This window comes from Hylaeus anthracinus, unplaced genomic scaffold (assembly GCF_026225885.1).
Source record: "Hylaeus anthracinus isolate JK02 unplaced genomic scaffold, UHH_iyHylAnth1.0_haploid 11985, whole genome shotgun sequence".
In the NCBI taxonomy this organism is placed as follows: Eukaryota; Metazoa; Arthropoda; class Insecta; order Hymenoptera; family Colletidae; genus Hylaeus; species Hylaeus anthracinus.
The window spans coordinates 1,420,890-1,439,625 of record NW_026534333.1 but is presented as its reverse complement, the minus strand read 5'-3'; the positions used below and the strand labels follow the sequence as shown (position 1 = coordinate 1,439,625).

The window sequence follows — 18,736 nt, the reverse complement described above, 5'->3', positions numbered from 1 at the left end:
GAGGGGTAATAGAGACGTTCGGACCGATTGACGACCGAAGTAATCGAGTCACGAAATCGTCAACGAAAGTAAAACCGAACGCGTAGAGGTACAATCGCTGAGCAGCACTCTTGCTGCCGATGATTATAAAGAATCGAGCTTGTCTCGCTTGGCGGTAAAACAATTATATTTTTTAGTACACAGTAAGGTCAGTTTAGATTTTTATACCGTGACGTCGTGACTCAATTTCTAGAAGCGCAGCATATCGGTTCATTGTACCGTTTCCTTTCGTTCTTTTTTCTCTTTTCTTTCGCTCTTTATAAAAACGCATTATTTGACGTGTAACAAAGTACATAGCGATTATTCTTGCGTGAATTTCGCGACTCGATTCTGATCGCAACGGCGGTTCCGTCTTCTTTCGATTCTTTTTTTATATCTTTTTTTTTTTTGTAGAAGGAAAGGAGCGAACCGACAGGATCAAAATCGAGTCTCGCCATTGGGTATACATAGTCTCCTATCTTCGTTGATGCGAGAAGAGTTCGTGTCCAGTTAACAAACCACAACAAAAAAAAAAGAAGTTACTTAATCGATTTAAGTCATTATCAGGATAGAATAACGAATTCTGTGTAAAATAATCGTGAAATGTGTAGCAAATTTTTAATATACATATATATTTAACAATATTTATACATAAATAATAAATATAAGACTTTACAATGATTTCATTTGTTTGTTATGAATGATGATTTTATCGATGTGACCACTAATAATGATCGATTGATTTATACAAGTAAAACAAGAAACGTATAGTTATGAGGAATACACGTGAGTGAAAGAGACAGAGAGAGAAAGAGAAATATGAGTGTATGTATGCGACTGTGAAAAGGAAGAAGCGAGTGAATGCGATGGATGTATACCATGAGAATTCTTAGAGTATTAGACGAAGTGACAAAAAAAAACAGACCAGTGTTTCAAATGTTTACAGTGACGAATGACTCACTCCGTAATAGAAGAGAAATAAAATGAAAAAAAAACATATACGAGAACAATGGACTTTGTTTAAAAAAACCAATAATTAAAGAAAATGGGGGAATACAATTTTGTAACATATACATTGCATAAAATTATTGGTATATCTACCGCTACTGTTAAGTTTGTAATATACCCCGCTTTTAAAAAAGAATTGCATGTCGGTTTCTGTATTATGTATTTGTATGCGAGACCAATATTACCAATTTATGCAGGCTTAATGAATAATTGCGTAAGGTAATCGTAAAATAATTGCGTGCCCATTTTACCTTGCGACGAATCGATAATCGAATTATTATTGTTAAATAGCACACATATCGTTCAGCTAGAGAAGGGCTTTATCGAACATCGAATATTTCCCAAGCAAAAAAAAAAAAGAAGGAAGCATTTTTTTCAACAGATATTTCGTAAACAAAAAAGCGACACGTCGTTGCTAACCGTTAGAAATATTTCTTCCAAACGCTGTCTTTTTATCCTATATTTTGTTCGGTTACACGTATTCGTTTTCTTCTTTTTGTAACGAGCTGTGCCAAAACAGGGAAACATACAATTTTCCATATTCCACTCCGATCTTGTAGTTTTACATAAAAACAGAGTACTTGGACAAAATGAAACAAAGGACTGGTACAACATTCAAATGAATTGGTTTAGATGAATTATGCGTAAGGTGTGACGAATGTTTAGTGTTTATAATTCGGTGTACTTGTACATAAATATTGCTCGTTATTATTACTTAAATGTACATACATATACATTTCGGTACTTAAGTATCGCTGCAGCAATCTACAGAAATAAAACTCATTAAATACAAGTCGATTGTATTCTAATTGCACCGTTCTACTTATTCGAATCTATTAGAAACAGTTTCACGTTGAAGAACTTTTAAATTAACGTTGGTAAATCTTATTCGTTGGCAATGTTTCAAAAAGCGCGGCACTTTGGAGCGTTCCTAAAACAAATCAAAACCAGCCTTACCAGTTCCACAGTGTTACGAAAAATTATTGGGTGCTTTCCTTTGACTATATAGATACCTACGACCATATATGCTTATAGACACGGCTTCAGATAAATGCTTTGAAGCAAAGATAAAATCATCTATGTGACGTCACATGAAGGCAAAGTAACGATGGAACTTTATCGTTGAGTTTGTAGTAAAGTGAAGTGTATATATTTTGCTTTATTAATTGTTAATTTTAATTCTTATAATTTTAAATAATGCTTATCATAACGTATTTTGAAAATTGTAATTTTAGAATAGTTATTTATTTATAATTATTGGTTACAAAATAAAATAGTTTTGAATAATCTAGAAATATTATCTTGTGACGTCACATGAGAGAATCTTTTCCCGGTATAGGCGTCTAGCGACGACGACCGAACTAATTTTTCACATATATTCACATTTTTTATTCTTTTCTGTATATTTATATAACTATTAATTGTTGATTTATACACTAATAATTGACGATATTAGGCTTAAAAAAAATATAGAAATACCGAAAAATGTGGCGACATCTCTCGGTGAACCGTCCAAGTTTGTCGTGAAAGAGTTTCCATCTTAAGCTGCTAGATGTCGTTACTGAAATTATTGTGGCGCCATCTCTCAGTGAATCGCCCAAGTTTGTCGTGAAACAGTTTCCATCTCAGGCTGTTAGATGTCGCCACCGATATGAAATTATTCAAAACATAAATTCTCTACTTTTCTTTGCATATAAATGTAATTTTACATTCTAATTATCATAGTTCAACTAATAAGCGTCGAATAGTACACAAATAATTGTCTAATGGCTAGTTTTTTAAATAAATAAAAGTACCGAGAATCGACTGGGTCTCGTAGCCCCCTAGTGGCATTAGAGGAAAGGATCGTTGGAACTCATCGCGCACGATTCTTCTTTGTCTCTGTTTAACGTATGGATGACTCGATTTGCTGTCCTCGTCGCGTGAAAGCTGACGTTCCGTGAAATTTCAAGGAGCACGTCGACCAATCGCGAGTGCCGACGACGAAATTTACGCACAGAAATATTACTGACGTGTCCACGAAAAGAAGACTACTTCGAGAGTTCATGATTATTCTCATTTTACACAAGAGGAAAACAATAGTGTTCGACGGATCGTGGTGTTAATTGAAACGCGAATTGCAAGAAAAAGCAACGAAATCATGGCGACGATGTTTAATACCTTCGTGAATTCTTTCACCAACAGACTGTGAGTATTTGCCGTCATTGGAACGATTTTATTGGAAATTCTCGTTTAAACAATTATACATAACGGTTACGTTGATACGTTTTACTTTCGTTGCAAATATAACTATCGGTAGTTTTAATCTTTATCTTCACTCTGTTTTTCAAAATGTTAATGATCGCGGTGATGTAACTCGTGTAGCGTTATAGTAACGTTTCCTTTCGTAAAATGGTTAAATTTTTCGTGCACGGTGCCGTTTTGAATAATATTAATTATCGTGATATGCATCTTTCCTTATCTACGTTGTTGGTATCGTGCATGACCTTCAGTCGTCTATGTAGACTCCAGAACTTTCACAACTTTATGAAACTGAATATTTGATGTAGGAAACTTTTCTTTTGCGTACGAACATAGTCGCTATGACGTGGGTCACGTATCCATTGAACGTGATCCACGGTTTTGATACTCGCGTAAACGGTGACCTAACAATTTCCCAAATTATTTTTCGACCATCTATGCAGGAACGTAGCCACCCTATAACAAAAGTAAGGCAGAGACTGGGGGCTCTCGGTGAATTATTAGAAGCTCAATTTCGCTAGGGCCCGTAAATTAGTGCAATTAGGGGCTATAATAGACCTCTGCTATGCTAGGGTCTACTATAGACCAGAGGTGGGCAAAATAGTTCTTTATGTAAACATTTCAAATAATAAATAAAAGAAAAGCAACTCTCTATTATGTCACTACTTGAACGAACAGACGCTATCTAATTGGAACAAACATTATCAACAAAATTTATGTCCATCTCTGCTACAATAAATTTAATAGTAATTAATAAATTCAAGAATTCTAGTATAGTTCTTTGCTTCTGAATTTGATTTAATTGGTATAATATTGTAATATTAATTTTATGTTGGTCAAATTATAAATAAATCTTAAGTACATATTTATTTCATTCAAATTGAAATTCAGATAATAAAATTGAGGGATATAAAATGATTTGACTAAGGGACCAAAAAACTATGCTACACCACTGTTTCCATGCCTCCTTCTTCTTGTTTCATTTTCAATTGTTAAACTTTGCTTTTATGCTGATTTAGTTGGTTTTGTAAGATATTTCTGTACTTGTATAATAAAATGACATAGGTCAGGTGTTTTCGTTTACAAGATATTATTGTTTAACACACTTCCACTGAAATACAACAATTGCTTCAGCTGCATTATGGACACAATTGCTTAAACACAATGTGTGTGCGTCAGTAGCAGCAAATGTATTAAAAAGGTTTAAATACATCAATCCTTTTAGCATGGTATAGATATATGTTTTCCTTGGTTTTGCATATTTTATATTGGTACAATCAAAGTAAAGAATAATTAAAAAATCGAACAAAAAATTAATAATTTACAGCATCTTCAATTCATCAAGTATTAACGCTGTAGTGCAAATAATTGCAAAAACTTTACACGCTAGAGGCAGTATCACAATGGTTTCAAGCAGTGATAATCAAGTAGAATAAAACGCTATCAGCGCTATCGTACGTCGAATTCTTTTTATTGTTGAGAGATTTTCTAGATATATATGATATATATTAATAGATTATATATTTTTTTCAATAGATTTAACATTCTTTTTTGCTTCCAATATTTTGATAAATGTACAGATATGTGCCAGTGTCCCTGAAGAAGTTGATACATAAACTTTTTTAGAATGTGATTTATGTTGTTTTCCTTCGCAACAACGGACGATAAATTTTCACTCAGTTACGATAGCAGTTCGTTTGCACAGTAGATAACAATTGGTTTCCCTGATTTCAGTGAATTACCGGTCAGGCAGCATCTTAAAAATGTGTATGCCTGCTTGTCTATGTCAACAATATCGGCTGCAGCAGGAGCTTATGTCCACCTGTACACAGAGCTCCTGCAGGCCAATTTATTGACGACTCTCGGCACATTTGGTTTACTTCTCGGTTTAATCAGCACACCAGACAACGGAAAGAATCAAAAATTACGACTTGGCTACCTGTTGGGATTTGCATTCTTGTCTGGACTTGGATTAGGTCCATTGTTTCAAATGATCATCGCCATCAATCCTAGCATCATAGTAACCGCATTAATGGGTAAGACACGGCACAGTTTAACGCTTAAAATGTTTACCATCTATTATTTATTTACGATAATTTAGCTTTACTTATTTTTGAAACGTGTAAATGATCATCGATTGTTCGTCCATTTGAGGATATTTTTTTTTATTATCGTTTTATGTAACGCAATGTTATCAATTTTCAGGAACGACTGTCGTATTTGTATCATTCAGTATCTCGTCGCTTCTGGCTGAACGAGGTCGTTGGTTGTACCTCGGCGGTATCTTGATTAGCTTGCTAAATATTATGGTTCTGTTCTCATTCCTCAACCTCTTCCTACGTTGGTCTTTGTTCCATCAAACCCATTTATACGGTGGACTATTCTTGATGTGTGGTTTCGTGATTTACGATACTCAGTTGATCGTCGAAAAATTCCACGCAGGTAGCAAAGATTTCATTTTGCACTCTCTAGATCTCTTCATCGACTTCATCGGTATTTTCCGTCATCTTCTCATCATCCTTACGCAGAAGGTAAGAATAATTTAACGAACGTATGGTACATTATCTTAGATTGATTGACTTTATGATTTGTATCTTGTTTTTTTATAGGAGTTATCAACAGATAATCAACGTAATAAACGCAAAGAGTAAAATGGGAGCGAAGAGAAGATGTAAAATATCATACCATTCAAGTAAATCCATGAACTAGAGGTCTTCATTTAATCTATCCATATGTAAGGCATATATATTTACTACGGTATAAATGAATTAAAATAATTACAGCTTAACGATCATCTCGAGGGAATTTTAGGCACGCGTTGGCCCTAAAGACGCAATGTATTTATTTTGGATTACTTAGTTCGTTATTTTTTTTTCTTCTTTCAATTATCTATTTACCTACTAGATTTATATACATGTATACATACATAGACATAAATTTATTGTACTATATTTTTATCTTTCAATAAACAAAATTTCCCAGCGTCCCTGGGTATTCTTAATCGAGCAAAAATAATTTCAAAGGTGAGGTTACTAAGGCTATATTTTATACAGGGCTAAAGTCTTATTTATTAAAATGTAACTTTACACATATGATTATCATCATTTACATGTGTATAGAAAACACAAAAAGTTACGCGTTCACGCATCGATCTTCATGAATATAAAAAATGTACGTGAGAAACAAATCGATGACAATGGAGTTCGTAACAGACGGACCTCTGTGTTACGAATAATGTACATACATCGAAACTGTGTACAAAATGTGTACAGTCAATGAGTGATTTTTACCAATCACTGTTTGAATGTGTTTAATACGGACGTTGGCGATCCCTGTCTCTGTCTCCTCGGCTGAAATGAACAACATACGAAATAAATCATTCGCCCCCTCCTTTTCTATGAACGTGGGAACAGGAAACTATTATACGAATGAAAGTTCGATCGTTTTGATCTAAGGTTGAAAATTAATTATAGCAACTAACCCGCCGCCTCCTCTCATGGGCCCGCCTCGACCTCCTCGTCCACCCCTGTCTCCGCCACGGAATCCGCCTCTGCCACCCCTGTCGCCTCCGCGACCACCTCTGTCACTCCTGAAGCCTCCTCGCCCACCTCGATCACCACCGCGGTTGCCTCGTCCACCACCGCCGCCGCCTCCACCACCACCGCCACCAGCACCATCTGGTTTCAGACTTTTACAGAGATTGCATTGATCTCTCCAGGCGAAGTTCGTGTTACCACATTCGGGATTAGGACACCTACACGAATATAGCAAACATCATTTTTAAATGGTAGTGAAAAAACGATTCATGAAGATATGAATCACTCTGATACTATTGTTGTTTTTTTATAATATTTTACATGCAATAATTGACTTAAAAATAGCTCATGGAAAATAGAAAAGGGTAAAGCAAAATATACCTCCAATCTCCACCACGCCCAGCTCCATCGCGTCGATCATCTCCACCGCCACCACCGCGATGATGATCGTCTCTGTCGCCGCCACCACCACGGCCTCCAAAGCCACCGCCGCCGCGGCCTCGACTACCGCCACCACCTCCTCGACTTCCGCCAATGCGGTTTCCTTGCCAATTACTTTTATGTTGAGCAATTTGTACTTTAATAGTACGTCCCTTGAAATCTTTCCCGTCGAACCAGTTTATCGCAGAACGTGCAGCGTCTTGGTCATCATAGGTCACAGTGGCTTCACCTTTTGATTTACCTGTATTCTTGTCTTTGTACATCCACACTTTGGGTTTGCCAGTCCGCTTGTCATGCTAGAAAATGATTAATATTCGTGTTATTCTTTCTCTTTTTATCGAACGTGTCTCAGAAAATATTGCGCACTAAAAAATTTGTAATTAGTATACTAGGAAGCATTGGAATTCAAATGTGCAATATTTCTTGAGGCAAATGAATAGTTACTGCCCTGTAAATCAACGTACTTTGATTAAACCAATGGCTCCAAAGTGTTCGCAAATTTCTTCCTCTGAGATAGAAGGATCCATTCCAGATACAAAAATAGTATCCTCTTGGGTAACCATTCCATCGTTGCCACCACCGCGGTCACCGTAGCCCCCTGTAATTTAATAAGAGTTAACAATTGTTCTGGTACCGCGGTCCTCGAAGTAGGAATAATACTTGCAAATCTACTTGTCCCTAAACCTACTCAAATCTAAGCTAACAAGTGGAAAACTCTTTTTTATATCGGGTTGAAAACAGCTAACAGAAGCAGTACACCTTGGAGGAACAATTAAATATTGCAAGCCATTTGAACTTTCGCACCCATTTCGCGTTTCAGAATGATTTTCATACAAGTTATATAACTACACCTGAACACTAGTATACTTTTGAACATTACGCTATTTTAAATGTTTTAAATACTTCGCTCCTCTTTACTCCTCGAAGAATTACCAAATATGTTTAAATGTTATTATCCGCTTTAACAATAAAAATATAAATCGTTTACGTTCTTTTTGAATGATATCTTTTTCCAAGCAAAAAGAACTCCTCTTGCGATATACATTACGAATTATTTAACTTCGTGTATGCTTAGAAACATACAACTATCGATTGACATTAGTTTTACCCCACGAAGACGTAAATTTTGTTTAGCCTAATCATACGTAATACATCCTTCTTAACGATATTCGAGGTCTGTTACTTTGTCGACTTATAGTACTTCAGTGATTACACTCATACAATACTTATAGCACCATTATTGTATAAAATTACCGACTTTAGTATATATATATATGTATACATATATATTTCTTTCTTTTTGACCCGTGCATTAACAAAAGTATTAGTATTCATTGCCCTATCATTCTTAGTAGCATATAACAATACGTAGAGAACACAAGGTTGCAGCTTAACATACAAAAGGGCTGCAACATTATTTTTACCCTTACCATTTCCCTATATAATATTTTTGGGGAAGCCTCGATTGATCAGGGATAATATTTAATTCACCAGCTGCCTTTTATGTTTAACGATATCCTGACGTATGTTTAAAAATGTGCTGATTTAAGCTGCGAATAAATGTTTCATCCAAGTACTCGCTTTTTTGATCAATTTTACGATGTTCGTTCATACGAAACTCCCTGTTTCATGTTTAGATGATGCTCAGGAAAGTAAGATATAACATTACAAGCGCAGTGCGCATTAGTATTTCGGATGGATGATTACTTGCTCAACATTATAATTTGTTATACTATTTTTTTTAACTTGAAGTGTGATGTCACCTGTTTCCAATAGGAATTTTGTAACACGCTGAGACAAACTTTCGTTATTGATTGGAAAAAGCAATTGGTGATCAAAGCAGCTCTTATATAATGCTGCAATAACATCATAGTAAGTACCCTATTTTTCTTTCTTTTTGTTTGACATCAATATTAAAGAATTCCGAGCAAACGTTAGTTGGTAGAGAAAAATACACCCCTAACAATGTTGCATAGCAGCCCTTTCATATAATACAAGTAACCGAGTATTTAGATCGTAAATATTAGAGTGAAAGCTTGAATAGCACCAGACTTGTACAGACAATCTGGTGCATTTACCTTTGTTATAACCACCACGGCCACCGCCACTGCTAAAACACAGAAGCAGATATACCAATGAGTTGACTCATGGACAGACTGATCGATCGATCGATGCATGGCGAATCAAATGCTGCTCGCCACCTCTCTTCTTGATGTACCTACTGTCTAAATGTCTGTAGTCACCATAATTACTTAATACTAGACAAAGTCGCGTCTATCGTCGTGTCAGTCGGTCGTTGTCCAGCATGCAAGAAAAATTACCTACATATCGTGGTAACGGTACTGAGAAAAGAACGAGAACAAAGCAGTGCTTTCCGCACAGGTATTATTAACGGCTTTGCCCGAGATAAAATTGGTCAAGACAATTCTCTGTAAAAGATTATCCTATTCACCAGATAGATATACGTATGTATATACAAACATTGTACTTAAAAGTTTTAATGGTAAGAGATTACTACTGATTGATCTACGAAAGCATATAATTTGACTTTGAAATAAAAGAGAAAGAGAAAAAAAAAAGATAATTTATCTGGGTATTTTTCAGAATAAAAAACAATTGTATCGGGAAGATAAACGTGACGTTAGAGAACAGTCAAAACATACAGAACGAATGTCAAATGCCATTCATTGAAATTTCTACTCAGAAATGCTATTTCTTGATCACGTAAGTAATTGCAATCTCTTACAAAAACTTTGAACGTCTTTCGATTGTCTAGTCGATTTCAATAACCCTAAGTAGTAATACTTGAATAACAGTGGCCCCAGTGGCAGTATTAACTGCTTATACAGGTATGATCGATGCGAAAACCTTTATTATATGCGCCATCGTGCGTTTTTTTCTTTAGTTATTGGCAGTAATGCAGAATCAGAACATACCACACATTATAACCATTTTTACGTCATTTGTCATATACAACCTGTTTTTACCTTTACCAGTTATACCTGTGTGTTAAACCTGTAGGCACACTTCAAACATATTAACGCCCAAAGGGCATAAAACCATTTGCAAAGAGACAACAAGTTTTCATTACTGTCATAAGGAACTTCATTTCATACCTTGATTAATTCAATGAATGTATTACCTTTCCACTCGCAAAATTATTATGGACTTATAACTGAACTCTTTTATCGGCCTTATAAACTTTCTCCACTTCGTCACATATGTATACATAGAAAATGTAAGAAATGAACTTACTTGTAGCCACCGCCAGAGCGGTCATTGTATCCCCCACGATCGCCATATCTACTGCCACCACCTCCTCCTTGGCCTGGTATACAGATAATAAATTTATATTTATTATTTGTCCATCAAGTTGCTTCAAGCATTTTATAGTAATTACAAAATATTTTCAACTTTTGCTTTCCACTTATCCTCGATATACGAGTTTTATACTAAACATCTAAGAAAGAATCAAAAACATTTTTAAATTACGATAAAATGCTTGAAATGACTCGGTAAAAAAAAAAAAAAGTGATATTTAAACATAAGCACGAATCGACCTCTATTTATACTTTTTAATCATACATAATTTCAAGATTACGTTTTGAAGTATATAAGTGCAAGTATACCTCCACCATAGCCTCCACTAGAATTGTTGCGATTATAACCACCTCCGCTACCTCCACCCCCATGTCCATAATTTCCACCATAACTGCTGCCCCCGCCGCTGTTACTTCCAGAACCACCTCCTCCACTCCCATAACTGTTTTGGTTGTAACTGTTCTGGTTCTGCGGCTGATTGTAGTCTTGGCCACCGCTGGAATTGTAACTGTTGTAACCGCCATAGTTGCTTCCAGTATTTGGTGGTGGTTGGCTATACTGATTATAGCTGCCACCACCACTAGATGGTGGTGGATACGATGTATCCTGACCACCAGTAGGTGGTGGCTGGCTGTACTGATTGTACCCCTGTTGCTGGTAATTTGAATACTCTGAAATAAATGGTAAACAAACATGGTTGAATACTGTAAAAGAGCACTACATATATATATATATATATAGGGATTCTAAGATTAAAAACATAGCATAGCTCTCATTAAAGCTATAGAAAATGCGTTTTGGAGTTAGTTTTTGACAATTATAATTTTATCATAAACAAAAAAAATTCTATACGCATATTGCAAATGTAATATTTTCATCAATGAAACTATGCAATGTTTATCACACAAATCGACTCTCCTTGTCATTCCGGATATAAAAATACGAATACACGTTAAATTTGGAAGAGAGAATAAATTATGCGGTAAATTAAAGGCGAAAATGAAAAATATGCCAAAATCGAATAACAAAATGGAGTAGAATAGTGGGATGAGACGCTTGAAATGCCGATCAATAAAGCTCTCGTATAGAAGCACAGAGGGACGCGACGCTTCAGAAGTTTATTTAGGTTTTCATTTACAGTTTCACAGCGATTTAATCAATGTTCTACTCTCTAGTTTTTACTAAAATAATGTAGAACATCGATTAATTACGAAGTTAAAACGTCGAACGTGGCAATTGTAGAAGCTAGGCAAAATATATACTACGCGTAAAGTCTTCAATGAAATACACGATTCGATAAAAAGAGATATTACATTATTAGGATAGATTCATAGCGTCTTTCAGTGTAAAAATGGTACAATATTGATTTACTTACGGGTGTCCGTCATCGTGCCTTCCTCCGGTAATCAAATCGCTACACGGTAGAAAAAGCACGTAATGGCGGGAACCGAGCGACTTTCCAACCACGATTCTGAACGAGCTGAGCTCAATGGTCAAACTTGGCGTTTTACTGCCGGATGTCGATCGCCGAGAACGGAAGTCTTCTTTCCTAGATGGCGCTTCGACTACTGCAATTATCACCTCGGTTGACTGCAGTATTATCTGGAAATTGAAATTCAAAAACCCCCAATTTCATCTTTTTATAGTTAAAGCTGATTTGCAACGAGTGAATAAATTTGCAAGATTATTTTTAATATTTTTGTTTGTCTGTCTAAATGTTTGTTCCCCCATAACTTGGTTAGACATATTTTAGTAAAATTTTGTACTTGCCTTTTCAATTTACAATTAGGGAACAGAGATTACAGTAGTGCGAAGAATTAACTCTAAATACTTGTGGTCAAAGTAATCCATATGGACGCCGCGCGTCTAACAGTTATGGTTGCTGTGGACGACATTCTTCTGTATTTATTTATTATAATGAAACATTAAAGTGTAAATCCTAACTTGAAAATTAATGAATTTAAATATTAGAATTTAATAAATATAACAGAACGATATGAAAATTACTGATAATTGTGTCTCAAGTAGAGGATCAAAAAGATTGACAAACGCATATGAAAGGGGAGGGGAATAATAAATAAATTTCAGATTATAAATTTTTGAATAGTATTCGAAAATGTGAGTAATAGAATTATTCTATTTAAAATTGTCATACCTTAATATTCAATATTGGAAATAAATATAACCGAAATGCTATTTAAATAACAGCAGTGTTTCGTTATTATTATCATCTTTAAAGAAACGAGACGTAACCTAGAAGAAAAAGCGTGGGAGATCATAATCACTCTTGAACTTAATTTGTTTTTATTATTCATTGTATCATAATACTACGCTTAATTTAAATTTGTTCAGTGCAATGCAAGATTTTGGTTTTTTGTTTATTAGCAAAATTCACTGCATACTGATGGTCAAGATTAAAAACATTACTTCTAATGCAGTGACATTTGCTTTCTGTTACTGTCTTTTCAATACATAATATTTACATCAACAGTAGTACTCCTTGTTTGCACTAATGATTCAAACCTGTATCCTATTAACTCATCAAGATGTTTAATTTCTTCACGATTCGTTCATAATTTTTAGAAATATCAGTACAAAATCAGAAATCGTGGAATCGTCTTGATGGGCTAAACAGTATATTGCAGTGCACGTAAATTGTGTACGTACTTATACACATAAAACACAAATTCATTTTACACAGTCGATTCTATATTACATACTCGTAGTGTACACTTTTTGTAGGACCGAATTTTACATCTTCCAATATAATGAAAATAAAAATGAACACTCTGCTACTATCAAAGATCAGGTATCGATTGAAAATATACTATTTAGAATGACACGAATGAAGGACACAAATAATCAAGTTCAAAAAATAAAAAAAGAACAAGACTTGCATACGATGATTATCTGTAATATCAAAAACGAACTGCATCGAACTTTATTCGATATCAGATATTAATGGATTTCTTCTTCTTGCATAAATAAATAAATGCATTTATAGATTAACAAAGTTTTTCATTAATTGCTGTTTTCAAAGGTACATTTAACACTTAGCTATTTAAAGTTTAACAAATTGTTAAATTTATAAAATTTCTACAAGTAAATCGCTTTATTAATTTAACAAAAATTTATAAGTAATTGACAGATCTATGAGTAACGCATAATTTGCTCGTGTTTGATAAACAATATTAATGAAAAGATTTATGAATTAATAAATGTATTTATTTATGCAAAATGTTTAAGATTCGTTACGTTTCAAAATCTATTAAGATTTTAAAAATCTGTTGGTACCGAATAATGTTTAAAACGATTCGAATGTTCACAGTCTTGAATGTTTTTATAATCTCTTATAAAACACTGATTCGCGCGCCCATCACTAATTACATAACTCGAACGTTTCAATATAATTTACGTAGAAGATATTTAAATCTAGTAATTGTCTGTACATGTGTTTATCCTTAATGAAAACGGAAGAACTTAATTGCGTCTATGAAAATCGTAATGTCAGGTCAAAAGTGAGATACAAACAGAAAAGGTAAGATTAAAGATCACGAATTGGAATGCTGAGATGGTGTTAATCCCCCAGTGTGTTCAGGACTATGTTTCTGTTTTTTACGCTTCTTCTCTTTTTTACGTTTCTTTCTAGCTTCTTTTTCTTCGTCGTGTCTTTTCTGCTTTTTATGCTTCTTCTCGTGAGTATCCGGACCACCGATATCTGTTGTTGCCGCTTCTTGTCCACTAGGTACCTCGCCCGGCTTGTGTTTATGCTTTTTATGTTTGTTCTTATGCTTTCTTTGTGGGGCTTGATTGACATAGCGATACTGCTCTGGTAGCTATACAATCATAAAATAATTTCTTAATTTTATGCAAATATTTTATTTGACAAATTGTCTCCCATGATGCAAGGAAATATACTTACAGGTCCAGGATGCAAGCGAAAACCAGCTAACTGAACGCTGGTTAATGGTAGTAATTCTTTCCCACCTATAGGAGGTTTTTCAATGACGGATCTCAATGAACTAAAATACAAAAGAATGATAATAATGTTCAATGCAATAATCAATGTAATTTAAAATTATGTCAACACACCTATTATCTAGATGACCTGGTCTGTCTATGATTCCAGGTAAATTAGGTAAGAACGAAGAAAGTTGTTCTTTGAGTTTCTTTCCACTAAATTTGCTATAAGAATGTTCTAGGCCATAATAGGCCATTAAATTTGTCGCCCCTGTGAGTTCACTTTCTCCTGAAAGATTCAATGAAATGTAACAGAAATTTGCTATAATAATCGATAACATAATGATAAAACTGTACCAGGGGGTTCCTTCATCAAGTAAAAAGGCCCACTATGGACAATAGATGGATTCTTTCCCAGGGAAATGGTCGTTTTCAAAGTCCCTGTCGAATCCTGACGTGAAACAACAGGGGAACGTGCGCCCCTGGGTGATGACTTTGGTGAGTATTGCTCCACTTTGCTACGAAACTGATCGCCCATCATCATCCTTTGATTTTACTTCATGGCACCTTCACTACAATTAATGAGCTCTAGCGTAGAGCACAAATAATCGTTTAAAGTTTCTTTCCGTGAGCCAGTGTACGTTTACGCTTTACTAAAGCACCCAAGAACAACTTGGTGCTGCTACAACAATGCGCAACGAACACATAATTTTCATATTACCATGAACAGGCACCATGCAACAGAGTGACAATGGGGATACATAATTTGATAAGTTATACAATCAGTGTACAATATGTAAGAAACGTCTGAAGAATATTTTTTTTTTTTTTAATTCAATTTCATGGAATATAAATACTAGGGTTGCACAACGATCATCACCACAATCTACTCGTCCACAAATTAATTGAGATACCGATTGATCGTTTCGTAAACATCTTGATCGTATCAGTCATTCGGTTTCGTTCTTAGGTTACAGTTCGTACAAACAGAAACTGTTTTGTTGTCGCTAGCGAGACATCACGAGCAGAGTTCTGCTTCTAAACTAAAAATCAATCAAAATTTTACGCTGTTACGGTACTTAGTTGAGTACATACTGATGCAAGTATATCTAGACGAATCCGTGTATATCAATTCATCTAAATCCATTATTTCTTCGGGTATCCCCACTAACCAACAAACCCTCCCTCTTGTTTTCATGTCTTACCGAAGCACCACTTAATTAAACATTTTTCATGTCCCCTTTTACACCCCGTTCTGCACGTAACACAATGCACATCAAAATCTCGCACTTTGAAAAGTAGACATCACTTCTGGATCGAGACATGTACGGAGCCAGGTATATAGATAAGCAACCATAAGCGAGTTAGATGCATCCCAAATGTCATGCTTGGAAAGTTAGACGATGTTCAGTTTTAATGTAATAACGGCTCGATGAAATGGACGATAAAATTCAAAGCGTTTTTTTTTTTTTACAGTGCTACTAATTTCCTTGTTTAATTTTATGTGTAACAAAGCGAAATATTTTTTATTCTTATCGGTGGATTATTTCATATTTGTTTCGTAATTGCACGTTCAGAGTAATTCAGAGCGTGCATACATGTGAAACGTACGTTCTAGGTGCGTTTTCAATGCGCCCATTTATTAAAGATATATTTCATCTGTAAATTGGATTGATTATGTTTAATAAAGAGAAAAAGTCTAACGAAGGAAATCATTTTATAATTATATACATTTATTTCAAGTATCGAATGTGTACATAAATAGTTAATAGAACTCGAAGAGGTTATGTTTCATTATTCGTCACCAAGGAATATTAGTTGAATACGTATAATATATCCAATATGGTATTTGCGTAGATAAAACAATTTCGAGAAGCAATCCCAGCGAATGTTTGTGAGGCGCGGACAATATCGTTACTCTATGAAATCAAAATTATGGACATATTGGACTACGAAAAATGTAGTTATTTTTCACTTTATGGAGTATCTTTGCATCGAATCCCGAAAAGATCAACATAAATTTTTCATTATGATAATTAATTTATTGGTGCAAGGATACTCCATAAGGTGCCAAAGTAATTCCCACTTTACGATGCGGTAATTCAAACCATGGACCTAAAAATACATATACTGGATGCATCTAGAATGCCACCGCCATATGAGTTACGAAATAACTTCAAGGTTAGTTCCGGTTCCGCCATTTTTCAGCTAATTCGCAATCAGTAAAATTCAAATTGAAAAGCATGGAGTGTTATAAAAACGTAATATGCATTTACTGTATCAATATTTCGATTTCTGGATCAGCTGATTCGCCGCATATACCACGGCCGATCTTGTATCGTTCGAGGAAGGCAGGATAGAGACCGATCAGGGTAGTTCCGGTTGAATGTCCTGTCTGCGAAGTCCTCGAACCTTCTTGCGAAAAGAAGAAACGGCAACGGACGTTCCTTCTAAAGATCTTCAAAGTAAAGAAATTCGAATCCGTAGCGATCAACATTTTTTCTACATCAGTCGTCACAATAATTCAAGACAAAGAACTTGCTACGGTTCTCAGGAAGTAGTCAATTGATTTTTTTTATAAGGACTTCGGACCGTTAAAGCAAATACCCCTTTCATGCGGCAACCCGCACTAGCCGGTTTGTCGTTTCGGTTGCCATCTCGCAGGCGCAGGGAGGCCCCAGTGTGCGACAACCCATGCTTGCCAGGTTGTCGGTTCGGTTGTCGTCTCGCAGGCGTAGGAGGCCCCTAACATGCGTCAACCTGTGCTAACAGATTTGTCGGTTCGGTTGCCGTCTCGTAGGCGCGGTGGTGTCCCTGTTATGCGGCAACCCTATTGTCTTGATTGTCATTTCGAAATTGTCGCGTGTTCGATTTCACAACTACTACGTTGGATAAAGTAACACTCGACTTTAATAATAATCACAACTGTAATTGTTTCGATTCAAATACTTCGATTTCAAAGTGTTAATCCTAGCAAATCGTTATTATGGGAAGGTATACGTCTGGATAGAATATAGATATTTATTTTTATTATTTGTTTATTTCGTTACAATATTTTATATATCGTTCGATCGAAAGCACCATTGGTTTGAAAAATATTTACGGCGCCGAGTGACACACAACTTCTTTTGATTTGAAATGCACACGCATATAGAATCGAACGTTTACATTATGTAATAATATGCACACATAAGTCGTATATCCATTTTTAAAGTAAGATAGTCGACATAGAGTTTCATTGTTTTTTTTTGTCCTTTTTATTTTGTCATTTTTTTTTTTCTTAAACGTGTTCTTAATAGTACACGCAGTCGTGTAGTAATTGGCGACCGATTGTTCATCGTCGGTACAAGTAACGACATTTATTCGTACAGTCCATCCTCTTAGAACATGACGCAAAATTGCGACAATCCTAGAACACGATAAAGGTTTCCATATAACACGGTCGCGTAAACTTTCTAATGAATGCGTATTGTTGTCGTAACTTGGATTAGATTTACAGAAATTCTGAATAAATGTTCGTCTTATTTTTAGTTCAACACGTTGGCTGCTAAATCGAAGCTCGTGAAAATTTCCACGAAGTTTAAATTACGTCTCGAGAATATCGAAGATTAGGTAATTTATCATTTGTCGTAGTATTTGATTTCTTAACCTCGCCAATTTCACGGATCCTATCCTGATTTATTTTCAGAACTCGCCTACGCAGTTAATTCCTTTAGTTCCTCAATTGAAAAGGCCTCTCGCCCATTTCTGGGCGACGTGGCTACCAACGTGTCTATCCGCGAATTCTAAAAACCGATGCGAATGCTCGAAGTAAATTCTTCAGGTTTGTATCGGTTTCAACTGTGTTATATGGGGTCTGACCGTATACGTGTTACTACCAATTTCGCTGGCTATTATTCGTCCGCTATTTTTCGATAAATCTTCCTAGAGCAAAAATATTTTTAGGTCTTTCTTTGCACGTTTAAGGGGAAATTTTCATCTAGAGGGTTGAAGAGATCAATTCATTTTTAGACGTTTCGAAAGTATATGACACGGAGAATAACCGAGTAACAGAATTTCTTTAAATTCGTTGAAGTAATAAAGTTACAGCCCCAGGCAACTAGAATATTTAAGAACGTCTAATTGATGTTAATTCAAAGAAATGAATTACAAAAATTACCAATTTTTCAACTCTTCGCAGTGGTGTTCCTCAAGTAATTGGAAAGCACCCA

At 35.3% G+C, this 18,736-nt stretch overlaps 3 protein-coding genes and 2 long non-coding RNA genes across 11 annotated transcripts; 2 read left to right on the top strand and 3 right to left on the bottom strand.

Moving 5' to 3' along the window:
- Positions 1-73: 73 nt before the first annotated feature.
- LOC128887089 (uncharacterized) lies at positions 74-2,089 on the bottom strand. Its single transcript, XR_008459966.1, has 2 exons — positions 2,044-2,089; positions 74-1,957 (listed from the first exon to the last, which is right to left on the bottom strand). It is a non-coding gene; the product is annotated as an uncharacterized LOC128887089 (long non-coding RNA).
- Positions 2,090-3,025: 936 nt separating this feature from the next.
- Positions 3,026-6,251, top strand: LOC128887087 (probable Bax inhibitor 1). Its single transcript, XM_054142564.1, has 4 exons — positions 3,026-3,213; positions 5,002-5,303; positions 5,473-5,798; positions 5,877-6,251. Exons 1-4 carry the CDS (start codon positions 3,167-3,169, stop codon positions 5,916-5,918), a joined length of 717 nt encoding a protein of 238 aa, XP_053998539.1. The 5' UTR covers positions 3,026-3,166; the 3' UTR covers positions 5,919-6,251.
- A 59-nt stretch (positions 6,252-6,310) lies between these two features.
- LOC128887086 (RNA-binding protein cabeza) lies at positions 6,311-12,084 on the bottom strand. Of its 4 annotated transcripts, XM_054142562.1 has the most exons (9): positions 11,941-12,082; positions 11,212-11,236; positions 10,874-11,061; positions 10,500-10,572; positions 9,323-9,354; positions 7,709-7,842; positions 7,185-7,540; positions 6,749-7,021; positions 6,311-6,617 (listed from the first exon to the last, which is right to left on the bottom strand). In XM_054142562.1, the coding sequence occupies exons 1-9, from the start codon at positions 11,951-11,953 to the stop codon at positions 6,578-6,580; spliced, it is 1,134 nt and encodes a 377-aa protein (XP_053998537.1). In that variant the 5' UTR covers positions 11,954-12,082; the 3' UTR covers positions 6,311-6,577. The 4 variants fall into 4 exon arrangements, with proteins under 4 accessions (XP_053998537.1, XP_053998535.1, XP_053998536.1 ...); XM_054142560.1 differs by having other exon boundaries at positions 10,874-11,236; positions 11,941-12,084; XM_054142561.1 differs by having other exon boundaries at positions 9,323-9,351; positions 10,874-11,236; positions 11,941-12,084.
- A 768-nt stretch (positions 12,085-12,852) lies between these two features.
- LOC128887032 (mediator of RNA polymerase II transcription subunit 19) lies at positions 12,853-16,017 on the bottom strand. 4 transcript variants are annotated; one of them, XM_054142459.1, is made up of 5 exons: positions 16,000-16,017; positions 14,883-15,113; positions 14,658-14,814; positions 14,488-14,587; positions 12,853-14,401 (listed from the first exon to the last, which is right to left on the bottom strand). In XM_054142459.1, exons 2-5 carry the CDS (start codon positions 15,067-15,069, stop codon positions 14,117-14,119), a joined length of 729 nt encoding a protein of 242 aa, XP_053998434.1. In that variant the 5' UTR covers positions 15,070-15,113; positions 16,000-16,017; the 3' UTR covers positions 12,853-14,116. The 4 variants fall into 4 exon arrangements, with proteins under 4 accessions (XP_053998434.1, XP_053998433.1, XP_053998432.1 ...); XM_054142458.1 differs by lacking the exon at positions 16,000-16,017 and adding an exon at positions 15,731-15,984; XM_054142457.1 differs by lacking the exon at positions 16,000-16,017 and adding an exon at positions 15,621-15,983.
- Position 16,018: 1 nt separating this feature from the next.
- Positions 16,019-18,504, top strand: LOC128887040 (uncharacterized). The gene is made up of 2 exons (XR_008459956.1): positions 16,019-18,154; positions 18,242-18,504. It is a non-coding gene; the product is annotated as an uncharacterized LOC128887040 (long non-coding RNA).
- The last annotated feature ends 232 nt before the right edge of the window (positions 18,505-18,736 follow it).